At 33.6% G+C, this 20,798-nt stretch overlaps 1 protein-coding gene across 1 annotated transcript in view; it reads left to right on the top strand.

Annotated features, from left to right (window-relative positions):
* ATRNL1 (attractin like 1) overlaps positions 1 to 20,798 on the top strand; it is a 746,355-nt gene that overhangs the window by 327,288 nt on the left and 398,269 nt on the right. Inside the window, 1 exon segment of the mRNA XM_079136646.1 lies at positions 18,077 to 18,138. Within this exon segment, the coding sequence (XP_078992772.1) occupies positions 18,077 to 18,138 (62 nt within the window).

Genomic DNA, 20,798 nt, shown 5'->3' with positions numbered 1-20,798 from the left:
CCACATCCTTGCCAACACCTGTTGTTGCTTGTGTTCTTGATGATTGCCATTCTAATTGGGGTGAGATGAAGTCTTAGGGTAGTTTTGATTTGCATTTCTCTTATTACTAGAGATGTTGAATATTTTTTCATATATCTGTTGATTGCTTGTACATCTTCTTCTGTGAAGTATCTGTTCATTTCCTTAGCCCATTTGTTGATTGGATTATTTGTATTCTTGGTGTAGAGTTTTTTGAGTCCTTTATAGGTTCTGGAAATTAGCGCTCTATCTGAAGTTATGAGTGGCAAAGATATTCTCCCACTCTGTAGGTTCTCTCTTCACATTACTGATAGTTTCCTTTGCTGAGAGAAAGCTTTTTAGTTTGAATCTATCCCAGTTGTTGATTCTTGCTTTTATTTCTTGTGCTATGGAAGTTCTGTTAAGGAAGTCTGATCCTAAGCCAACAAGGTGAAGATTTGGACTACTTTTTCTTCTATAATATGCAGGGTCTCTGGTCTGATTTTGAGGTCCTTGATCTATTTTGAGTTGAGTTTTGTGAGGGTGAGAGATAGGGGTTTAATTTCATTCTGTTGCATATGGTTTTCCCAGCACCATTGTTGAAAAGGATATCTTTTCTCCATTTTATGTTTTTCACACCTTTATCTAGTATGAGAAAACTATTTATTTGGGTTTGTGTCCATGTCCTCTATTCTGTACCATTGATGTACCTGTCTATTTTGGTGTCATTACTATGTCATTTTTGTTACTATTGCTCTGTAGTATAGTTGAAGTTCTGGTATTATGATACCTATCCCCTGCTTCACTTTTCTGCCAAGGATTGCATTAGCTATTCTGGGTCTCTTATTTTTCCAAATGAATATCATGATTGCTTGCTCTGTTTCTATGAGGTATGTCATTGGGATTTTAATTGGAATTGCATTGAATGTGTATAGCACTTTTGGTAGTATAGCCATTTTGACAGTATTAATACTGCATGTCCAAGAACATGGGGGATCTTTCCATCTTCTAAGGTTTTCTTTAATTTCTTTCTTTAGAGTTCTGTAGTTCTCATTGTAGAATTCTTTCACCTCTTTTGTTAGATTGATTCCCAAATATTTTATTTTTTTTGAGGCTATTGTGAATGGGTTAGTTTTTCTAAGGTCTCTTTCAGAGGGTTCATCACTTATGAATAAAAATGCATTAGATTTATGAGCATTGATTTTATATCCTGCTACTTTGCTGAATTCATTCATGAGTTCTAAAAGTTTTCTAGTGGGATTTTTGGCTCCTCTAAATATAGAATCATGTCATTGGCAAATAGGGATAGTTTGAGTTCTTCTTTTCCTGTTCGTATCCCTTTAATTTCTTTGGTTTGTCTAATTGCTCTGGCTAGAGTTTCAAGGACGATGTTGAATAGAAGTGGTGAAAGAGGGCATCCCTGCCTTGTTCCAGTTTTTAGGGGGAATGCTTTCAGTTTTTCTCCATTAAGAATGATGTTGGCTATGGGCTTACCATAGATGGCCTTTACAATTTTGAGGAATGTTCCTACTATCCCTATTTTTTCTAGTGTTTTGAGCATGAAGGGGTGCTGTATTTTATCAAATGCTTTTTCTGCATCTATTGAAATAAGCATCTGATTATTAACTTTAAGTCTATTGATATGGTGAATTACATTTATTGATTTCTAGATGTTGAACCAACCTTGCATCCCGGGGATAAAACCTACTTGGTTGTGGTGCACTATCTTTTAAATATGTTTTTGTATGTGATTTGTTAAAATTTTGTTAAGAATTTTTGCATCTGTGTTCATTAGGGATATTGGTCTGAAATTTTCTTTCCTCGATGTGTCTCTGTCTGGTTTTGGTATCAGGGTGATATTAGCTTCATAGAATGAGTTTGGAAGGGTTCCCTCCTCTTCCATTTCATGAAATACTTCGAGGAGTATTGGAATGAGCTCTTCTCTGAGGGTTTTGTAGAACTCGGCTGAGAACCCATCTGGTCCTGGACTTTTCTTTGTGGGTAGGCTTTTGATGACTTCTGTTTCATTGCTTGAAATTGATCTATTTAAATTGTGTATGTCCTCTTGATTCAGTTTGGGTGGGTCATATGTCTCTAGAAACCTGTTGATGTCTTCAAGATTTTCTGTTTTGTTGGAGTATAGATTTTCAAAATAACTTCTAATTGTGTTTTGTATTTCAATCATGTCTGTCGTTATATTTCCTTGTTCATTCTGAATTTTAGTAATTTGAGTTTTCTCTCTCCTCTTTGTTAGTATGTGACTAAGGGTTTATCAATTTTGTTTATTTTTTCAAAGAACTAACTTTTTATTTTGTCAATTTTTTTTCATTTTTTCTTTTGTTTTAGTTTCATTGATTTCAGCTCTGATTTTAACTATTTCTTGTCTTCTACAACTTTTGGTGTTGATCTATTCTTCTTTTTCTAGGGCTTTGAGCTGTAGTGTTAGGTCATTTATTTGTGAACTTTTTCTTCTTTTATTGAATGCATGCCATAAAATGAATTTTCCTTTTAGTATTGCTTTCATAGTGTCCCAGAGATTTTGACATGTTGTGTCTTTGTTCTTGTTTACCTCTAAGAATTTTTTTACTTCCCCCGATGTCTTCTGTTATCCGTGCATCATTTAATAGTGTATTATTTAATCTTCAGGTGTTGGAGTAGTTTTCTCTTTTTTATTTTGTCATTGATTTCTAATTTCATTCCATTATGATCTGATAGAATACAATGTAGTATCTCTATCTTTTTGTATTTGCTAAGAGTAGCTTTGTGGCATAACATATGGTCTGTTTTAGAGAAATATACATGTGCTGCTGAGAAGAAAGTGATGGAATATTCTATATATGTCTGTTAAGTCTAAATGATCGCTTGTGTTATTGAGATCTATGGTTTCTTTGTTCAAATTTTGTTTGGACGATCTGTCTAGTGGTGAGAGAGGTGTGTTAAAGTCACCTAGTATTATTGTGTTGGTCCTGGGATTGAGAAAGATTTGTTTGACATACATGGATGAGCCATTTTTGGGGGCATAAATATTTATGATTGTTATGTCTTGCTGTTTTATGCTTCCCTTAAGCAGTATGAAATGTCCTTCTTTATCCCTTCTGACTAACTTTGGCTTGAAGTCCACTTTATCTGATATGAGGATGGAGATCCCTGCTTTTTTGGTAAGTCCATGTGCATGGTATGTTTCTTCCCATGCTTTCACCTTTAGACTGTGGGTATCTTTTTCTATGAGATGAGTCTCTTGAAGGCAGCATATTGTTGGGCCTCTTTTTAATCCAATCTGCCAGTCTGTGTCTTTTGATTGATGAGTTCAGGCTGTTAACATTCAGGGTTATTATTGAGATATGATTTGCATGCCTGGTCATTTTGGCTTATATTTGGTTTTTAACTTGACTAGGTTTCTCCTTTTTTTGGCTATTCATTTAGGGTAGTTCCTTCCTTTGATGACTTTCATTGTTGTTTTTCATTTCTTACTCATGGACTATTTTGCTGAGAATGTTCTGTGGTCCCGACTTTCTGTTTGTAAATTCTTTTAGCTTTTGTTTATCATGGAAGGATTTTATTTCATTTTCAAATCTGAAGGTAAGTTTTGCTGGGTATAAGATTCTTGGTTGGCATCCATTTTCTTTCAGCGCTTGAAAAATGCTGTTCCAGGTCTAGCTTTTAGGGTCTGGGTTGAGAAATCTGCTTATATCCATATTGTTTTCCCCCTGAATGCAATTTGATTTTTTTTTTCTCGCAGCCTCAAAATTCTATCTTTATTTTGTTTGTTAGGTATTTTATTATAATGTGTGGTGATGTGGGTCTTGTAATTTTGTACATTTGGTGTCCTATAAGCCTCTAGTATTTGATTTTTCATTTCTTTCTTCAGATTTGGGAAATTTTCTGATATTATTTGATTGAATAGATTATTCATTCCTTTGGTTTGTTTCTCTGTGCCTTCCTCAATCCCAGTAATTTTTAAATTTGGTCTTTTCCTGATATCCCATAATTCTTGGAGATTCTGTTCCTGATTTCTTACCATCTTCTCTGTTTGGTCAACTTTGTTTTCAATTAAATATTTTGTCTTCAATGTCTGAGGTTCTATCTTCCAGGTGTTCTATCCTATTGGTTGTGCTTTCTATGGAGTTTTTAATTTGTTTTATTATTTCCTTCATTTCTAGAAGTTCTGTTTTTTTTTTTTTTTTTCAGAATCTATCTCTTTATTGAAATGGTTCTTTGCTTCCAGCATTTGCTCTTTTAACTGTTGATTGGTGGGCTGGGGATATAGCTCAGTTGGTAGAGTGCTTGCCTCATAAGCAGAAGGCCTTACATTCAATCCCCAGCACTGCAAAAAAATAAAAGGAAAGGATTGTTGATTGGTTTGATCATTCAATGCCTGTGTTGCTCTCTTATCTCATCATTTGCTTCTCTGATTATTTTAATTATGTTCATTCTGAACTATCTTTCAGACATTTCTTCTGCCATGCTGTCATTGGATTTTATTGATGTAGCATCTAGGTTTGTTTGGGACATTTTCTTCCCTTGTTTTCTCATATTGCTCAGGTATCTGCCCCACCAGGAGTGCAAATCTGTGGTACTTCAGTTTCCCCCTTATAGACTTACAGTGTCCCTGTCAGCTTACAATAACTTGCCTTCTAGTCTTTAGTAGCCTGAAGTCTTGGAGGAACTTGATAATGCAGTGACCCAATAGGATGCTGCCCCTCTAGGGATGGTGACTTCCAGGTGGGGTATATTCCCTTCTAGTGAGCAGAGGCACCTCCACATGTTGACAGATGGTCAACCCCAGGGGCACTAGACTCTGGGCTGGGACCTGGCTGGTCTGGGCCTGAGTCTCTGGGCCTACCTCCCTGGTGCGGAAGTCTCGCCCGGCAGCTCTGCGCTGGTCCCGGCTCTCTCTTAATGTACTTTCAAATGTGGTTTGCTGGTATTTTGTTGAAGATTTTCACATTTATGTTTATCAGGGATATTGGCTGTAATTTTCTTACAGTGCGTTTGTCTAGCTTTTATACCATGGTCATGCTGGCCTTATAAATCAGTTTGTTAAGTGCTTCCTTCTCTGATTTTTTTTTAAAAAGAAGGATTGGTATTAATTCTTCTTTAAATACTTGGTAGAATTTACCAGTAAAGCCATCTGGTCCTAGATTTTGTTTAATAGGTGATATTTCATTCCTGATTTAATCCTATTACTTCTTATTGGTTTGTTCCTTTGATATGTTGTGTTTCCATTTTCATTTGTCTTAAGATATTTTTAAATTTCAATTTTAACTTCTTTTTTACTCATTGGGTATCTGGAGTGTTTTGTTGAATTTCCATGTATTTATGTAGTTTTCAATTATACAGTTACTGAATTCTAGTTTTATATCACTGTTAGATTGGACTTATAACCTGATGCATGCTAAGCAAGCACTCTACACCTGAGCCACAACCCTAGCCTAGTGCATCCTCTTAACCCCACTTTTGACTCTTGCTTACAGCCAGTGGTGGAAATGAGAGCACCCTAGTTTAGGAGTTAGCCTGTGTGTGGTAAGAGGTAACATTAGGCTTATATTTCACTCTAATTGATCATTTCTCTCCAGCATAATTTTACACTCTGTCACAGATGGAATACACCTTGTTTTTCTGGTTTGAAGTGTGAGATCCTTGACCGTATACTTTTTTGAATGATTTGAATTCATAGATTCCTGCAAATGGGCTAGAACAAGTTTTGAGTGTGTATGTATGTACAGTGATTGGGAAGTGGGTGAAGAGAGGCTAGCTATTGTTAGAATTTTCCCCATAGAGTATTATCTCTGAGAAATTTTTCAGTATTGAAAAATTGATTATTCAGACCTTTGCAGTGAATCAGAGGCACTGTCCTATTCATATGCATAACCAAAATTTCACTATTGAGATTGTTTTATTATATTTTGTTATTTAGACTATTTGTATGGATCTGTAATCATCATAGCCAGAGTAAATGTAATTATGGTGTAATTTTTTAAAAAATCACAGGGATACAAAATTATCAGTGAATGAAAACTTACAAAGAATTTTCTTAAAGAGCAAATGCTTTATTATTTTTTCATTAATTTGCTAATAAATCTGGATTTGAACAGGACTCAGCACCCTCTTTTTCTGTTTTACACATTGGATTCAACTTAATATTTTGCTGAATAATAATTTAAGAAAATATATTAAATACTATGTAATATTAAAATGTATACCTTATATTAGTGATCAATTTAAGTTTTATCTCCTTTCCTGCCTAAAATATTCTGGTATAAAGGACCTACCAAAGACCACAAGGGGAAAAAGATTTTCAAAAGTAACAAATAAGTTCCTATAAAGTATATAATTTGCAACTACATCAAATAATCATATGATTTTTTGACTTTTTAAAATCTGAAAACTATGATCCCTCAACTCGAGTTTTAAAAATTTATCATCCATCTTTGATGATAATGGAACATAAGTTCTTTGATGGCCTTGTTTTTATGTAGTTTAAAAATGGAAATCTACCCACATAGGGGCAAAGATGTCAGAGCAATTGTGGGAAACCTACAATTATTTTAATAATTATCTTATAAACTCTTTCTTTGGAAAACCCCTTACTCACTATATTTCTGTGTTGTTAGTCTAGGTTTAACACAGAGAATACTGAGCTAACTTTAAAATGTTATTATATATATATGTATGGTACATTAAATACATAAGTATAAATATGAAATATAAACAAGTACGGTAATTATGTTTAATTAATATTTAACAGTTTAATTTAATGAAATACAATGATTTAATTAAATACAAATACATAAATGCAAAATATTTTAAATTAAAACTTTAGTGGGGTGGAGTTGTGGCTGAGTGGTAGAGTGCTTGCCTAGCATGTGTGAGGCACTAGGTTTGATTCTCAGCACTGCATATAAATAAATGAATAAAATAAAGGTCCATCAACAACTGAAAATATATATAAAACATTTTTTTAAAAACTTTATTTTTATAAGCCTTTGTTTCTTCAATATATTTGACATTAACTAATTTATAGGGTATTGTGAGGATAAATTAATGTGTGCAAAGCTCTTGCACAGGGCATTAGTAAGCACCTGTAAGTGCCCACTCTATTCAGCAGTTCTGTGCCAAGCATGTGGTACACAGAACAGAGGATGAGGGGCAACCATGGGGCAGACCCAGAACTGGCATGGAATAAGTCTTGAGTAGTTGTAACCCAAGAGAAGGAGTAAAGACAAGAAGGAGCAGTCTGTGCCGACAAGTACAGGACTGATACCACACTTTGGGGAGTGCCAAATCGTTTTCTCTTCTGCTGTTGTGTCAGTGCTCTAGAGAAAGAGGAGAGGGCCAGTTTTTAAAAACTATTATATAATCTGTTAAGGAGTTTTGACTCTAAACTAAAAGTGATTGGGAAACACTGAGGAAATTGAGGCAAGGGTACAAAGTTTGAGGGGAACCAGAGTAACCTTTCAGTGCAGAAAGAGAATTTTTGTCACCTGGGTGAAGAGTGATCAGAGGGTCAAGATTGTAAGGACAGGAGACCAGCTAATCTTCTGTATTAAATTGGAAGGTAGGTTTTAAGTGTCTTCTTTAAAGTATTTCTTTGTTTAAAAAAAAGGACGCCATTTCATATTATGAACAATATTCAAAGATTATAATGAGATTAATTTGTATAATTTTTATGGAGAATTGACTATTATGTTTATTCCTCCTGTTTGAATACAGAAAAATGTTTTATTCTATCTTTTAAAAACTATCCCAGTTAGCCAGGCAGGGTGGTGCATGCCATAATCCCAGCAGCTTGGGAGGCTGAGCAAGAAGATTGTGAGTTCAAAGCCAACTTCAGCACCTTAGCAAGGCAGTAAGCAACTCACCAAGACCCTATCTCTAAATAAAATGTAAAAAAGGGCTGGGGATGTGGCTCAGAGGTTAAGTACCCCTGGGTTCAATCCCCAGTGCCAAAACCAAAACTAAAATAAAAAAAAGTAAAACTAAAACCAAAACCTTAAACAAAATTATCCTTTTAAAACTATTCATTTTCTCTTCATGTGAAATACACATACACATATATTTTTTGGTACTGAGTATTGAACCCAGAGGTGCTTAACCACTGAGCAATATTCCCACCCCTTTTTTGTTTTTTTAAATTTTGAGACTGGGTCTGGCTAATTGCTTAGGGCCTTGCTAATTTGCTGAGGCAGGTCTTGAACTTGCAGTTCCCCTCAGTTTCTTGAGTTGCTGGGATTACAGGCATGTGCCACCACTCCTGGTTATCTTCTACCATATTTTTTGAATTATTACTTTATCATGAATTATATATATTATATCAAAAGTAGTGTGTTAAATTATATGTAGGGAGTTTATACTTACCTGGAAAAGATTATTTTATTTGATCTTAGCCAGTAACAGATAATTTAAGCACCGGTGTGCTTATATTTATCTTTAAAAAAGAATAAATAAGAATATTACCTAATGAGATTGCAAGTTGCTTGCTGAAACCTAGCCCAGTTCTCTTTAAGACACGAATAGTTACTCACCTCCATTGTGTAACAATGCTTTTCTGTCAGCATTTTGATGAACTGTAATGAAAACAGTATTTTGAGAGAACCTTTCTTTTTTCTTCAGTTTGTTAGATGAACTTGATAATAATAGCACGTCCCTTCATATTATATTTTTATTTTTGTTTATCTCAAATATTATATCAAGAATTTATTATGTATGGCAGGTTGGCATTTTTCACAAACACATCAATTTTTCCTTCATAAAATGAGAACTTTTTTCCTTTTACAATTCTGACATTTTGTGTAAATATCAAGCTATTAATCTACCTCACTATCCAAGCGTACTACCTATGTATAACTTTTTTCATCAAATAATATTCAAAGTATTGATCATCATTATCAATTCATGAAAATATAGCATATCTTATATTCAGCTTTTAGATTTTGGATATGTTTTCAATATGAACTTGCATTTAGTTTTAAATGGAAAAATATATTACTAGTAATGTTACTGTAGTTTCAGCTGAGTTTTTAGCCTGTTGCCTTATTAATTATGGGGGGGCTTTTTAAATAATTGGGGGAAATGAGGGTATTGTAAAATTTTACCATCAGTCAGTCTCTTGATTTTGATTATATTTCCTTGCATAATACCTGGATGATTTGAATACAATCATCACAGAATAGAAAATGTTAAAGGTGCATTCATAATGGCTAAAGTTTTTAAACTGACCTTAAAATTCTGCTTGCATAAACATGTAATGTTTTTCATGGGAATGATAACAAAGTCAAAATGCAAAATACTGATTTTTAAAAAGTTTATATTTTCTTGTAGAGAACCATGTTATAGTCATGGTATTAGTCAATACACATCTTTCTTATTAGATATTTATAGAATTTAGAGTTAGAAATAGTCCATATCCTGAGGAGATGCACTCAGGGAAATGACAAATTTAGCATGTTGTTATGTTATTGATTTGTCTTACTGGTTTCTAAATGTAGTTAGCTAAATAATCATTCTTTTAAGGAAATCTCATTTGTTTTTCATAGGCAAAGAAATGGTGCTTCAGGTAGTGCCACTTAATTTAAACTAGAAGCATTATAATCTGATCTAGTTCACCTTCTGAAAGAAATTCCTAGGAACAACATAGTTTAGAATGTTCATTGCTGGAATTAAGAAAGTGAGGTAAAAAATATATTTTTGATATTTTATTTATTGCATAGCTAAAATTGTAACAAAATAGAAATGTACCTTTATATGTTTGTTTTTCATAGCTTTTGAATTCTATAATAAATATAAATTTTATTAGGAAAAATCAGTTTTTGATCTGAAGTTGGAAAGTACTTAAATAACCCATTTGTGTTATTCATTTAAGTAAGAAATTCAGATAAATATAAATAATTTTATAAGGTTTCTCTCGATAGCATCTGTACATTAGTAACAGTATACAAAACTTTGAGAATACTTTTGTGCTAAATTTTTCTATGGAATTTATTCATTGATTCAACAAACTTTAATTAAATGTTTTCTGTGTACTATGTACCAAATACTCTTCTAACTGTTGGGATAGCACAATATGTAATATGAACAAATTCACTTTTTTCAAGGAGCCTACATTTTAGTAGGAAAAGATAGTTTAATGATCACCCAATAAAATAATTTGAAGTTATAATATTAAAGAAAAGTTTCACACAATAGTACAGAGTAAGACGGGTTACTCAGAGTGTCTCTGAGATCTGAGGCGAGACTGGCTTATGAGGAGCCAACCCAGTGGAAACCAGTTCCAGCCCCACTTAGAATGGTCCTCCCTTTGTCCTTTCCCTATATGCCTCTGGTTTCATTGAAAGGGACCTGGAGTTAGAGCATGCTATTATACATAGAAAATTGAGCACAAATGTATGAGCTGAATACAATGTTTAGTTTCTTTCTGCTATCTCTATTCTTTTTATTTTGCTACCTAATTTCAGCACTTCCACATATTTTTTGACACTAAAGAATGATTTCTTATCCCAACAACATGAATAATGATAGAGGATATTTTTCCTGTTCTTTATTTCATTAGCTCTCTTCAAGTTTCAAAAACACTATATAATTCATTATTATTACTGTTAATTGTCTGCTTCCCCCACTAAGAACTTTTTGTTTCTATCACTGTATTCAAGTACCTGGCACAGAGTTCAGAATGGAGTATATACTTAGCAGAATATTTGATGGATGAATAAATTGACAGATAATAAAAGGAATCTTGAAAAGTGTCTTAGTTTGTTTCCTGCTGGTATGACAGACTATCACAGACTGGGTAATGTGTAAGGAAAAGGAATCTATTTCTCACAGTTCTGTAGGCTAGGAAGTCTAATATCAAAATTTTGGCGTCCATTAAAACCCTTCTTGTTATGTTACAACATTGTGGAGGACATCATTAGTGAGTAAGAGGGAGCCTGGGAGCTCAGGGATGTCTCTCTTCTTATAAAGTCACTAACCCTATCATTTGGTCCCCATCCTTATTGCCTCTTCTAACACTACCTACCTCCCAAGGGCTCCATCTCCTAATACTATCAACATATGAATTTAAGGAAAACATTGCCAGCTCAGTTTGAATGTAAGGGACACATTCAAACCATAGCAAAAGGAAATCTGATTAAATTAGTGTCTGTTTGGTCTTGCTTGCAAATTTTTCCAAATCACCATTGTCTTCCAATACAGGATCAATCCAGTCTTATTTATGTATTTATTTATTTTTCTGCTACTGGGGATTGAACCTAGATTTGCTTTAACACTGAGCCACATCCCCAGTGCTTTCTATTTTTTTATTTTGAGATAGGGTCTTGCTAAGTTTCTTAGGACCTCACTAAGTTGCTGAGGATGGCCTTGAACTTGTAGTCCTCCTGCTTCAGCCTCTTGAGTTGCTGGAATTACAGGTATGCACCACTGCACCCAGCCCAATCTTGTTTTCAGAGCCTATGTCTGGCAGTAGACTGTCTGCTTGGCCTTGCTTGGTCTGAAACAGGGTTTTCTCTAGACTATCTCTTTAGTAATTTCCTAAAGAGTAAAAAGTGAAGAAGCATTTTGAAAGATTTGCAGAATCATCATAGTGCTGACTCTCTGTTGAACAGTCAATGTGGAGAACTGTTCAGACTGTGTGTCCTGAGTCTACATTTACTCATAAGTGCTATTCTGTTAACAGATGAGCTCCTTTGGGGTATTTCTATCTTCAGTTTTTAAGGCAATTTGTATTTCAGTTGCTATTTTTGATAGAGACCTCCCCTATCAATTTTATTCTACCATTTTACTTACTCTGAAAGGTAGGATAGTATTATCTGTAATAAATTGGTTGGGGTCTTCAATCAGTGTTTCAATGTGCAGGCATTACATGGCAACTTAATTTGTGAGAAACTGTTGTTTTTGACAATTTAGAAAATAGTATTAATTTGGGGAATGCTAGTAGTGGTATCCTAGTTTATACTCTAAACATAGGCTAAAATCAAAATAGCTTTCATATTCCTCATCAAAACTTTTAAATGTTTAGTTTGTTGTTACCTGGTGCAAATAGAAAATACAATTAATTCAAGTTTTAGAATGTTTTCCTGCTTTACTTCATGAATATAACTTTTATAGTCTTCCCTAACTATTTATACAAATATTCTTTGGGCAAATGTAGGAAATCATAGATGTTTTCATGTTTCTATGTTTTGCTTACTGACTCCAAACTGAGTTTTGCTAAGATTCTTGATTATATGGACCCACAAAGGATAAGTATACCATAATGACATTCTGCTCAGAATCATGTGGTTTGCCCATCTAAATTTAATAAATTTAAATTGTAATACTGTTGGTTATTCCTACTAAATAGGCATCAATTAAAAGAAAGGAGTGCTGAATCACTTATATGTTATAGACTGACAAGTATTTTAGAGTGATAATACTAAGTTAAATTGGCAGTGCACAAAGAAATTGACAGCAAGGCCAGAATCTGAAAACACACACACATAAACACACACACATCATTAATATGTGTTATTATTTCCCTAAAAAATAGCCACTCACTCTCCTAAGATTTCCTGGTTGTGTTCCTCTCCTCATTTAGTTGGGTCTTCTTTCCTTTCCTTTATTTCCTCTGCATTGCTTAATTTTGATTTTCATGTTTAACAGTTTCTCTTAATCTGGGGCCTATCCTGAAATGGAGCTATGATTGGTGGTTTTTGAAAATTCATGTGGTCTAAATGTTCCAGCCCTTTTAAGAACTTTGCAAGGACCCCTGTACTCACCTGGTTTTAAATTGGGCAAAACTATTTTTTCTTTTATTCCTTCTACTAAAATTGGCTCAGAGGTTCCAGTGAATAATGTCTGGACCTTTTGGATTTTCCTGTTGACTTCTTCTTTATCTTCCCACCTAGACACTGGTACTATGTACAACTTGTGTTTGTGGTTTATGTAGCCTTTCTGTGTTTTTGCATTTAAGGGGTTAATATGTCAATTTTGTTGAAGTTATTGCCTGCTTTACTGCAGTCTAGTTGCTGTATCTTTTTGTATGTGGGAATTTAGGAATGTTGAAAACTAGGTAAGCAGTGCCACTGTCTGCCCCATGAATTATATTTTTTAATTTTTCTACTACTTCAGCTTGTTTTTGTAAAATTTATAATTAGTTTTAATTTAATTATATTTGAATCTTATAATATAAGCCAAAAGACTACTATTTTAAGTACTAGAATATATTGTTTCATTTTTCTAAACATTCTATGGCTCAAAGAAAAGATTTCTTAAAATCCTTTGTTCTGGAGTATTCTGCTCTGATTTATAACAGACCTTACTGGAAGTTCAGTATGTAGCTTGTATTTCCTCGTAGTTCCTGTTCTCCATGTTATGCTTTCAGATTAAAATCTCCACCAATTCATTAGAAGTACATCTGTTTAATTGTGAAGTTCATATTGCCAGATATAATTCTCATATTTCCAACTTCATCTTACCCAACAAACTAAATTGAAACTTTCTTCTTGAAACATTTCTTTTCCTCTGCAATCTTAGCATAACATTCTCTAGTTTTCCTCCTGGATAATTTTTGACTTTTTAAAAATTTTAGTTCTAATAATGGAATATCCTTGAACTTGCTCTTGGACTTTATTTTTCTGTTGCCTCGTCTGTCTTCTAAGAAATACCATACAGTTTCTCCTCATCTTTTAAGAAATATCATTCACATATATTATTTTAAATGTTCTTTATCTTCTTCTGATTTCCAAGTAGTTAAAGCTAATCTTTCACTGATCTCCAAACTACGCTTAATCATTTGTTCTTGAATGTTTTATAGATATCTCATATTTAACATATTCTAAACATGCTTTTCTTCTTTTATTTCTCAAGCCATATGGACTGTCTCTTGTCTTCTGCTTCTTATTGAGTAGAATGTCATCTGCCCAGTTGCTCAGAGCAAACCTAAATATTCATTCTGAGTCCTTTCTTTCATTCATCTGTCATATCGGATCTTTCAGTAAGTCTTCTCACTCTAGACTAGGTCCCCAACTACTTATTTTGTCTCCCTGATTACTTCTTTTATGCAAGTCATTATCACCTCATATCTAGAAAAATCTAGTATCCTCCTGTCTTAGTTTCCCACTTTCCTTTAATATCTATGTCTTCCCCACCCAATGGTGATTTATTTTTCTCTTGACAGATCATGTCACTCCACACCTCTAAACCTTCAGCAGTTCCCTTTGCTTTATAATATGTTACAAACTCTGCATCATGGCCAGGGACTAGGGGATTTATCTCCCACTTACCAAGCCATATGTATTTGTAACTACTGTGTCCCCTCAGCTCTTGTGATTTCCCTTTAGTTTTAGCTGTATAGCCTAAACATCATCTTCATACTTGGGAAATCTTTACCAACAAATCTTTGTGATCATTTTAAACATCTTATTATTAGGATATGAGCTCATATGTCACCTCTGTAGTCAGGCTAACTCTTAACTACCAAACCTAAATTAACCACATATCTACTTTATCAATCACTTTGTTTTTTTCCTTCAGAACACATACTACTGTTAAATTATGGTATCCACTTATAAGTTTGGCTGGTTTTTTCTTCAGCAATTGGAAAGCAAGCTGAAGGAGAATAGAGACTTTGTTTATTTCTGGTGTCCCCAGCATCTAGAACAGAGCTTGCTTAATCAATATTTCTTTGATTATTTCTTAATGATTTGAGTGACCAAAGAAATTAATTTTTGATCTGCTTGATCAGGTGAGTTCCAAAAGAGATATACATCTTAAGAATTTCTTCCATAACTTTGTGTCAAATTCTTGTGTGTCCAGACATTGTATTTTTACTTACTTGGCCTGTTTTTGGTGCATGTACGTTTCTTATTGTGATGTCTTCTTTTTGCCTATTTTTATTTGACTAGGTTTTAACTGACTTTCACTTCATTTTTCTTATTTTGTGCATTTGTTGTTGTTTTTAAGTCTTTTTTATAGTATCTGAAATTTTATTTTAATACATGTATTTCACAAACAGAAACCCTCTTAACACCTTACACAATTCCATAACCAAATGTTTCCATTTTACAAACATTTTTCAACTATTTACACTTCCCTCAAAAAATGTACAATCCAATACATCTTGACAAGAGATCCTTATCAACAGTCTACTTTAAGCTGCTTTTGAAGCTGCCCACCTTTTATATTTTCTTCCAGTTTGTAATAATAGTAAAGTAAACAGGATATGGACATTAAATGGATTAGGCAGCATCTTATTGTAGGAGCCAAAACACTCAACTAGAGCACTTTCTCCTCACTTCTTCCCTAACCTCCAGCTAAAATTGCTCAACAGGTGTTACCAGGAAACTAAACAGAAAAGCAAACTGGGGTTACCAGCCTCGGCATAGAATAGACTGTACATTGGTTTTGTATGACTAAATGAAAAATTTCAGCAAGTTATTTTTTTAGTCTAATAATTTATGCATCAATCTGTTAGTTTTAGTTGTTTACAAGTCTTTTATAATACTTTATGTTGTGGGGCACAACTTAAGAACAGAGTGATCACCACTGAGAGGTCCAAATTGGAGAGTCTTTATTAGCTGGCCACCTGTCTCACACAGTGCCCAAAATGGCTATTGGGAGGACAGCCCCAACCTTAGGATTGTAGGGGTTTTTATACTATAAGTCAGTACATTAGTCATAAGTATCTGTTGCTATGATTCAAAACTATAAACTAACATCATGCAATATAAAATCATAAGCAAAAGGGTAAGTGGGTCAAAATGACCTTGATTGGGTACAAGTTAAAGAATGGCTATAAACATCTAGACATCACTGTTGACATGATACATTGTTTAAGAAAAATAGGAATCAAAAAGAGAACAATTTTACATTATATAGGAATTGCCATTTAGTGTTGCCAAACATGCTATTGCTAAGCTGCTAACTGTTGATGGGCACAGAGTCAGGGTGTTCCCATGGGAGAAGCATTTCCTATATGACATGGAATCTGAGGGTGAAATGGAATCTGTTTTGTCATTGCCCATGTAGCCTGGCCTGTAACATTTCCATGGAGTCAAATATGTCAACCCGTCACACTTTGTATTTGAGATAAAATGTGTCACTCTTCTAGATAAGTTTTCTCTAAAAAGCATGAAACTGAATTATGCCTTTTAATCTACTGTGAAAATCTCTGTCATCCTATGGAGAATCAGTCTATTTACATTGAGTGAAATTTCTTACATACTCAATCTTATTGCTTTAATTTTGTTATATTCATTTATTTGTTGTGTCCTTATTCTCTTTTCCATCTATTTGCTAATGTAGTCAAGCCTTTATTCAAGCTTCTCTTTTCTCCTTTTCCACTTAAATATTCTTCAACACTATGATTATCTTCCATTACAATTTATCTTAATCAAACTTGTTTTTATTATTATTTCAAAGTAAGTATAGTGTTCAGAGATTATCCATTCTTAATTGTTATTTCTAGAGAGTTCTTACCATGGTTTTATGTTGTTGAAGAATAACCCCATTTCTACCACATTCTTGTGGATGGATGGTCACCTTGAGAAAAAAGATTTGTGTTTCTTTTACACTTTAAAATGTGTTTTTTTCTTCCTCTTTTAATACAGCTTCACTGCACTCAATCTCCTATACCAGTTATCTTTCCTCAGTCTGTACAAGTTCTTTAAAATTCTTCAATTCTTTGGAGGCTTCTTGGAAATGAATGTTACTGTGTTTAAGCTTACGTGTACATACCAAAAAATTCAACACCGTTTCAACTGACTGTAATTATTTATATTATATAAGAAATAGAGGGTGCAATGTAGCTCAGGGGTAGAGTGCTTGCCTAGCATGTGCAAGGCCCTGAGTTTGATTCCCAGCACTGCAAACAAACAAAAAACTGACCTTCCTTATTTTAGAAAGCCATTTAAATTTCATAGTGTTATTCCCTTGCATTGAAATCTGGGGCAGATGTAGAGTGCATCTCCTTTGGTTTCAGAGATTAAAGTCCTCCTTTGCTTCTTTTCCATTGTGTGAAATTGATTGTTTTATATCTTTGGTCCATTTTTTAATTGTTTAAAGCTGGAGAGAAAACTTATCCCTATTAGTCTGTTTTGACAAGAAATGGAAATTCTGGTACATATTTAAAATATTTTCATAAAAGATTATTAAAATAAAATGACAATACCTAGAACATTAGTCAATACCTAATGGTTCAGCTTCAACTATGTGGGAAAACTCATGTTGACCATCTCATTTATACATGATATAAAATTGAATAATATTGATTATCCCTATTATATGCCACATATTCTTATACATATTAAATTTCTATTCTATTTTTAATTCTGATTGATTATATATTTTACCCTAGCATTATGTGGTAGAAGCTTTATCATTACTATGGGGAAAATGAGACACAAGTAGACTACCTAGTTTTATTAAATATATATGACTAGTAAGTGAGCTATCTTTCAAAATCAGTTATTGTCTCTGCAGATGCTCCATTGTTGCCTAATCCAGTCTATAATACCTCTTCAAGAGAAGTGTCACATTGTGATCTCTCTACTATTAATGGAAACCAAGAACAACAGTAGCTTGTTTGCTTATTTCACCTTTCACAGTTATCTTTTGTTAACGTGATTTTAAAATGATGTGACATATTTTATACTTTGATGGTGCATAACAAAATATTTGTATGTATGCATGCCACTCCCCTGGACAAGGGTATAGAGGGAAAAACCATCCTCTACATTTCCTCTAATATAGTTGAATTTTTTTTTCATTTCACAAGGATTATTACTAGATGTAGAAACTCATTTGTACATTTTAGCTAGGCACATTTAATCTCTCATGGCATTTTACATAGAACTGTTAGCCCATTCTTGAAATAATTTTATAATAGTTTTTAACCACTTAATGTCATAGACTATGCAAAAACCATCATTAGGCATTCTAGATGAAGTTGTAATGCTAGCATATATTTGATTTTTAACTAGGTGATCCAAATGTCTTAATGACTTAGACATATTGTATTTATAAATGCCATGATACTTCACCTCAGGTTTTCAAGAAGAACTTGGATTCTGTAAGTTTCAAACTTTCTTTCATTTTGATTTTTCAGATTGCATTCTCACAACACAATACAATCATGGATCTTGTGCAGTTTTTTGTCACGTTCTTCAGGTAATTTGCTTTTAATGACTAAATTTGTTAAACCTGTCAATCTGTTAGAAAATTTATCAATTATTTAACTTTTAAATATATACTATATTTTGAATATGTATATGAATAAATATTTACCACAGACCAGAGGGAACATACTTCAAATGTACTTGTGCAGGATTATTTTAATGTTATACTACTGAATGATTAATGGATTCTGTGGAAAGAGGATAACTTTGTGTTCCTGTCACATAATCAGTTAAAGCATGCTTTAATTAATGAAATTAAGCATTTCAGGAACCACATGGATTATTTACAGCTACTAGAATTAAGCCAGTTCATTTCTTTCTTAGGCAGTATGCTAAAGCCTGTGGTGAATGAGAAAAAGTATGTGTTTTTTTGTCCTGAAGGAGTTTGTAATCCAGAAATACTATAAATGACTACATAGAGTGGCATTTTCCAGAGCATGAATTATGTGAGGTATTAATGATAGGTTCATAAAAAAGGATGCCATAATTAAGCAACTTTGGAAATTGCTGCATATACCAAAGTTAAAAAAGGACTCTGTTTTTCAACCTACAGTACTTTTCAGAACTCTTAATACAGTAACTTACAATTTGTCTTTCTGAGAGAGAGTGGTATTCCTAAGAGTTTTTCATAACATGGAAACTCTTAAGGAATGCTTATTTTCATTCCCAGCACTGGGTTAGGAGAAGCTGAGTTTTAGCAGAAGAATATCCATGTTGTAAGATCTTAGAGGTGTTACTCTTGTAAACATTATTAGAGATGTGTGCATCTTATTTTGGCCCCTTGGATGCTTTTGTGCAAATTACACAAATGCTCCTCCTCTGGCAGACATAGCCCCAAATCATGGCATACGACTTGAAAACTAAGTGCAGTGAGAGTTGTGATTCCCACTCTCCAGGTCAGCTGGGCACTCTTACAGTGTAAGGAACCTATGCAACTCAGTTTTTGAAACATGGTTGTTAGGCACTTTCCTAAACACTAAATAGTCATTCCCTTACTGGTTGTCTTGTCCAGATTCCCTCACAGTCCTTGAACTCCTAGTACCTTCTTTACACAAATCTGTAAATTTATTTTCTTTTAAAGGCCAGATAGTAAATATTTCAAGATTTGTGGTTTCTACATTCTGTCGCATCCATGCAGTGTTCTTCCTCTAGTGCTTAAACTGCCAGAGCCAGTATGGAAATGAGTGGGAGTGCAGTGATTTAATAAAACTTTATTATAAAACATCTGGTGGGCTGAATTTGGCCTGTGGAAGTAATTTGCCCAACCATTGATCTAGTTTATGCCTGAGTACCGTTAATGACCAGAAACTCACCATCTCCTGATGTTGCGTTTTCTATTATCAGATAACTGACTGTTCTTTATAATTGAGTAGAAATCTGTTTCCCTATAATATCTTATCTAATTTACCCATAGGGCCTATGCATTTCTAATCTCTTATCTCCACTTATAGCCCTTTGTATTTTTAATTCTTTTCCTCAATTTACATATTCTCTGTTCACATACCCATTTTTCTTGTCAAAGCCTTGCGGTGTTGGCCACTTTGCTCTGAAAATAATGTTTGTCTGTGTCCCTTAAAATGATTAATTATTTGAATTTAATATTTTTAACATATTTATTACTGATATGTATGGGAAGTACATTCATTCTTTAAATGTTCCCTAAAAATGAAATGTTAGGAAACATCTTAAATATCTTGTGATTCATGATTTTCTATTTCAAAATATAAATGAATTTTAAGGCTATTAGCAAAGTTTCAATGTATTTTTAGAAAGCACAAGAAGTTACAATCAAATAAACGTTATTTAATGCATTGAAATGAAATTTTTGATGTAGTGTGGATAAAAATACATACTTAACTGAAAAGTTCAGCTAAGTGTAAAAATTCACAAAGTTGAATATATATGTAAATCATTTAAATGTTTAGAGTTTTATTTTAAGCTTTTGGGTTTGTGTGCATATTTAAGTTCAATAGCTCTTTTATTAAGCAAAAGGAAGTTAGCATTAATGTGTACCATGTCTTAGAGATAATCCTATTTATTAGGTTGTCACCACAGGCAAAGTAAAATAAAATATTCTAATCGTTGTGTGAGATCAAATATATTTGATGAGCTTTTTGTCATTTAAATTTCTCCCAGTAGTGAAATGTAAATTAGATAATTTAAAAATCATTTCATTGTTAAGAACAAAACATGGACAGAATATTTTTTAAGTTTATTATTTATTTTTTAGAAGGCCACTGCTAAATTTAATAGTTTTAAACAGGTTAACATTTATGGATGCCCTTCACTTAGGCCTTCTTTGCTGTTATTGCTGTTTCTAGCTGGTTTGTGGGGAACAGAGATGAGTTAATGTGTCAGCTTTCGGTTTGGTTATAGTTCCATGGGACGGGTTCTAGAACCTATGGCAATGTTTTACCTCTATGTTGCTTGCCAGCATTCCAGTGGTAAGCATACGTGGGCTACTACTGGGGAGATCGTTCACAGACATAGCCTGGCTTCCGTTTTAGCTTTTTGTGCTGTCTTCATTTGGTCACCTAGCTTCTCTTAGTCTCCGTCCTTTCATATATAGAATTAAAGGGGTTTTGTTGTTTGTTGTAGTGAGGGTGTGTGATATAATGTAGCAAATGACCACAAAACTGATGAGACTTATTT

The sequence above is a fragment of the Sciurus vulgaris genome (assembly GCF_902686455.1).
Source record: "Sciurus vulgaris genome assembly, chromosome: 4".
NCBI classification, from domain to species: domain Eukaryota; kingdom Metazoa; phylum Chordata; class Mammalia; order Rodentia; family Sciuridae; genus Sciurus; species Sciurus vulgaris.
This window is presented reverse-complemented; position numbering and strand designations above follow the sequence as displayed.